Source organism: Limulus polyphemus, unplaced genomic scaffold (assembly GCF_000517525.1).
Source record: "Limulus polyphemus unplaced genomic scaffold, Limulus_polyphemus-2.1.2 Scaffold6008, whole genome shotgun sequence".
In the NCBI taxonomy this organism is placed as follows: domain Eukaryota; kingdom Metazoa; phylum Arthropoda; class Merostomata; order Xiphosura; family Limulidae; genus Limulus; species Limulus polyphemus.
This window is the reverse complement of record NW_013671618.1, coordinates 18,780-24,503: the sequence shown is the minus strand read 5'-3', so window position 1 is coordinate 24,503 and position 5,724 is coordinate 18,780. Positions and strand designations below refer to the sequence as shown.

Genomic DNA, 5,724 nt, shown 5'->3' with positions numbered 1-5,724 from the left:
ATCGCGTGACTTCCGCTGTCGTAACAGTATTTATAAGTTCTTAAAAGTGCCGCTATCATGTAACCGTTTCGAAGTAGTAATGTAGGTGTGTCAAAAGTAGCATTATTCTACAAGGTAAGGGCGATGAGTGGATAAGGCACGTGCAGATTAATAAAGAGCACAACTGGCGAACACCTGCAATAATTCCGCAGGCTGGTGTCTAAAAATAGTTTCGGTAAAATTGTCTTCACCCCACCATTAATCTCAAATTAAATCAACGAGAACTTAGTTGCAAGGAAGAGGTTTCTTCAACAGTGGTCAGGATCCAGCTAAAAACATTATAAAGACGTAGCAAAACCAGTCCAAAGACCGCTTATCTCGGACTAAATAAAACAAGGTTATTGTTGTACATAAAATGTATCTGCATAATATGAGTGACTTACCGTTATGGAATTAATTGCAGTATCGATTATATTTTTGTTTATTTTTTAGGGGGTTAGGATAATCAAAACATTATTTGTTTTCATCAAAAGTATGTCATGGTGTATCTGGCACTCTTCTATACTGATAAATGTTTTTTGTTTGTTGTTAATCACAAATCCACACAATGAGGTATCTGTGCTGTGTCCACCACATGTATCAAAACCCGGTTTTTAACGACTTATAAATATGCCCAAAACGTTTTACATATTATATGCCAACTAAATATTTCTAGCCTCCTTACTGTTCGATGAAGTATATACAAATACGATGTTGCATAAGAATTTGCTGAATTTTGAAAAAAATATCTGGTAAAAAGTGAATTTATATATATATTTGCTGTTATTTTTTATAATGTCCAATTCTGGCACTTTAATAATGTTCAGTGCACTCATCCTCCCAATAGCATGCTGTTTATTTGCAATGATCAATTTCTAAGTTTCCAAAACCCAGAAATAACGTTGTTAAGCAATGTTTAATCTAATGTTTAATCAATTTCTAAGTTTCCAAAACCCAGAAATAACGTTGTTAAGCAATGTTTAATCTAAGTTTCCAAAACCCAGAAATAAAGTTGTTAAGCAATGTTTAATCTAATGTTTAATCAATTTCTATGTTTCCAAAACCCAGAAATAACGTTGTTAAGCAATGTTTAATCTAATGTTTAATCTAAGTTTCCAAAACCCAGAAATAACGTTGTTAAGCAATGTTTAATCTAATGTTTAATCAATTTCTAAGTTTCCAAAACCCAGAAATAACGTTGTTAAGCAGTGTTTAATCTAAGTTTCCAAAACCCAGAAATAACGTTGTTAAGCAATGTTTAATCTAAGTTTCCAAAATCCAGAAATAACGTTGTTAAGCAATGTTTAATCTAATGAGCTCACAGATGTCTATTCCTAGAAGAAAATAACTATTTTACTTTTTATACCAGGAGAGTAAAAGATAAGTTAATGTATTTCAGTCAACAAGTCGAAGTAACAATTCTTGTAAGGTATCAGTTAACTTTGATTTAAAACTCAGTTTCTCACTTCTCTAGTGTGTTTCGATGGAAAGTTGAGTAATTGTATGCTGATTATTATGCTATGTTCCTATTTAAAACTTGGTAAATTTTCAATGAACTTTTATTGACCAATCAAGGAATGAATAAATATATACTTTCGATCTTTCTAGCGATTGTCCTTCTCTCTCTAAATTGTTTAAAAACACCTTATAAAATCAGGCCTAACAAAATTCATATTCGTTGAGGAAATAGACTGAATGATTGCTCATATATAGATGTACTAAAATCACTGTATTGTGATCAGCGCTCATTGATTGTTAAGTTTGTTTTTTTTCTGTACCGTCAGTTTTTGTTTCAGGACTAGTCTGCTTGAGTTGTAAGTATTAAATTATCAAAATTGTGAGTGGGATTATTCGTCTTAAGTGTAACTAATGTATCAAAAATCGTTTGACTATAGCTTATTCTGAATAGCATTTCATACAAAAATAAAATACAAATTTATATAACAGTAATACCAGACAACATCTTGAGACGTGGATGTGAATTCCTGTTTTCATCATAAATATAATATCTACTACCGAATTTTCGAAATCAACCTATGTATAAGAGTAATTATTAATTCGATGTGGTTTTTGTTGTTTGTTCACTTGTAGTATCATGTCTTTTATTTTTTAACTACAAAGTGCTCATTTTAGCAATAAAAAACGAACATACTTGGTTATTATTTTATAAGTATGTGATCTATTAACAATCTTACACACTGTTCTGTACGGAGAAAAGAAAATTTAAAAAGATTACTCTTCAATTATTTCCTAAAATCATCAGAATAACTTACCCAACAAAGGTAGTCCTCCTAGGGCTGGAAACCCACAGAGAGCTATAGCAAGGCTATGGGCATGAGCTGCTTTTTCTACACCAAACACATCTGCAAACAGAACGACAATCAGTCCAATGTATGATCCAGAGGCAAGGCCAAAAGCAGCAGAGCACACTAACAATGGAATGTATTCATTTGTAAACTGCAACAGGAAAGCAAATACACCAGACAGAAACTGACCCATCACGTACCAATACTTCCTAGGGAAAAGATGATAGTCTGACAACCACGCACATCCAACTCGACCTATTAAATCAGCAAATGCAACAGCCGTTAACAACGTGGCTGCTTCACTATGCGTCAGTCCTATTATTTTTTCTGCATAAAGAGGTAAAAAGTTTTGCGTTCCAGGGTAACCTAACTGGTGAAAACCCATGGAAAACACCAGTACATAAAATCGACTATCAGTAAAAAAAGATGTATCCATATATTTCAGTCTTCCAATCCTCTTAACAAAGACTAAGATACGTTTTGGAATTCTTAATCTCGATTGATATTCATTCTGCAGTGTTTGAACACACTCAGATGGGGAGTGTAAACCAGAATTTTCCTCACTGAGTTCCTCTACAACTGGTACAGCACTAGATGATGGCCCCAAGTAAAACGTACTCAAATAGTTGAGAGACGAAGCCACCGATTCTATGCTTTCGACTTCAACTCGCTCTAATCCATGAATAGCGTCCACACTTTGGGCTAATAACAACGGTGTTCGCTTGTATGGCAAAGTACGTCTTGAAGACCTTCGTGAACACTGTCCACATGGTGAGTCTTTTTTTCTGCTTGTAGATCCTGAATAGTATTCATGTGCTTTTTGATCTTCAAAAACGAAATCTATCACACGTTCTTCTTCGTTATAGCTCGTTTCTTGCCTTGCTATCGCTGTATTAGGACTAAAATGTATATCACAAGATACATTGTTTATAACAATCTCATCTACAGAGGATGATCGTGGTCGCTCACAGGAGGTTGTACGAGAGTTGATAATGTTGCCTGTGTCGCTGGTTGACTGTGTAACTGGTGTAATCGGTAGTTGCGAGAGTAATTCATCTTTATAGTCCTCTGCATTAGGATATTCAGTCTTCATATGCCATTTCACAGGTTGCCACAACATAGCTCCTGCACATGCATGAAGCATCAGACTTCCCATAATAAGAAGTTCTCCAGATAGGTCATAATAGTAAAGTAATTTATCTGCCATAATCGGTAGGATCATTCCTCCGACAGCATTGCCTGCCATGGCAATTCCGTTCCCTAGACCTCGTCGACGATGAAAATAACGGCTTATCATCATCACTCCAGGAGTAAAGCACATCATGGCAGCTAAACCTAAAATGTATTTATTATTGAAGAATATTTCATAATATACATACAATAATCTTTAATTTTTTCAATATCATTTTATATAACTTAAAAAAAACATTTTCTAAAGGTAGGAGACAAAATTAGGAGAAGTTTAGATAAGGTACTAATAAATATTTTATTGTATAAAAATCACTGATTTTTGTTTGTTCATTAGAACAAAGCTACACAATAGGTTATCTGTGCTGTGCTCACCATGGGTATCGAAACCCGGTTTTGGATCTTATAAGCCTTCAGATTTGCCGCTGAACCACTGGACAAATGATATTAAATTAGAAGTGAAAAAGTCATGAACTTAATAAAACTACGAAAAATTAAATAAATATGGTAGTGTTGTAAAGGAAAATTATATTCAATTTCTAATATTGTTGGAATAAAAAATCTACAATAATATCAAATTAAATTATATGCCATCATTACGTCGTTTTTTGTTTGTTTCTTTGTTGTTGTTGTTGTTTTACCCAAAATGCAATAAATAGTTGAAAATATTATAAAAACGTAGTTAAGATTAAACAAAGTAGTTATATAGGCTCTTGCACTGAGAGGCTATCTTTTCTTAATTCTAGGCCCCCCCCAGTGGCACAGCGGTATGCCTGCGGACTTACAACGCTAAAAACAGGGTTTCGATATCCGTGGTGTGCAGAGCACAGATAGCCCGTTGTGTAGCTTTGTGCTTAACTTCAAACAAACAAACTGAATTCTAGTGTCATTCTTATATCTATATTTTCATTGAAAAGAAAATATTTACTGTTATGCAAAACACTACCTATGCTGGGAACTCGTGATATACTAAACTGAATAACAACTGATAATGAATTCAGTTTTACCGTTCTTTACTACTTCATAAGAATAGTATAAAATACCATTGAACTACTGTACTTTATCTGTTGTACGTTGTTATTGATGATTTGGAAGTAGTGGTGTTAACAAAAGCGAAAATATCAACCTGCGTGTCACAGTAGGTCTTATACTGATAAGACCAGAGCCAAATGCTGAAAGTTATCTGAGAGATGACAAGAGGCATTCATCAGGTGAATAAGCGTGAACATTTGATTATACAATACTTCACTAAAATATTGTAGCTATAGGTTGATCAAATAAAATAGTTATCCCGCTACAATAATTTTAGTTTATTTGAGCAAGAAATCTTATGTAATTTTTAGATTTGGTTCATCGAAAAAGAATCTGAGTGCTGTCGAAACAATGTGTAAAAATATTGATGGTGTGATTTTTTTTACTAATTCTTTACTCTTGGCATCCAGCCTGTTAGAATCATATTAGAAAATGACGGTAGCAGATAGTGACCCCTGGTGGTGTCTTGTTATAAACAACCAACTGATTGTTTAACCCATGAGAGTACCAGGAAAAATCATGAATGAATATGAGTAGTCAAGAAAGGCTAGTAGGTCGTGTATAGTCAAGCTAGAGTCAGTGTTATGGGAACTGTTTTCAGATGTTTACAAGATAAATTTATCATAAGCCAATGATGAAATGCTGCAGTCAAGAGACGGTGTATATACCCTTGGCTTCTACACGAATAGAAGAAAATAGAAAGTACTACAGAGCCAACAATAAGTTTAACAGCAATAATTACACATTTATTTGTCTGGCTTGCTTTTCTGTAGGATAAGAGAATTGACAATGGACAACCAGTAATGACGATATATACACCTGGAAAAAAGTTAAGCACCCCCAAATATTTTTCAGGATTGCTTATTGAAAATAAGGTTTAATTTTCATGATGTTGAGGAATGTTCATAATTTCAAACATAATTAAAAGGATTTGAACGTTCAGGTGTGACATTTAAATCAGGCGCGTTTTTTTCCCCACGTGCAACTTGCTCCCTTCTTCACGTCCAATATGCACTATTTTCTCGTGCATCAAATCCGTATTTAAGTCCCGAATTTCTGAATGCAAAATCATTTTAATAAGAATGGCAAGAAGACGGATATCAGAGGCGCAGAGATGGCAAATTATTGGCATGAATTCCGCTGGTATGTCATACAAGGCAATAGGTAGACAGACAGCTTG

The 5,724-nt window shown here is 34.1% G+C and overlaps 1 protein-coding gene across 1 annotated transcript in view; it reads right to left on the bottom strand.

Moving 5' to 3' along the window:
* Positions 1-5,724, bottom strand: part of LOC106473253 (monocarboxylate transporter 12-like) — a 33,253-nt gene that overhangs the window by 16,056 nt on the left and 11,473 nt on the right. Inside the window, exon 3 of the mRNA XM_013933940.2 lies at positions 2,292-3,659. Within this exon, the coding sequence (XP_013789394.1) occupies positions 2,292-3,659 (1,368 nt within the window). The remainder of the gene's footprint in view (positions 1-2,291; positions 3,660-5,724) is intronic.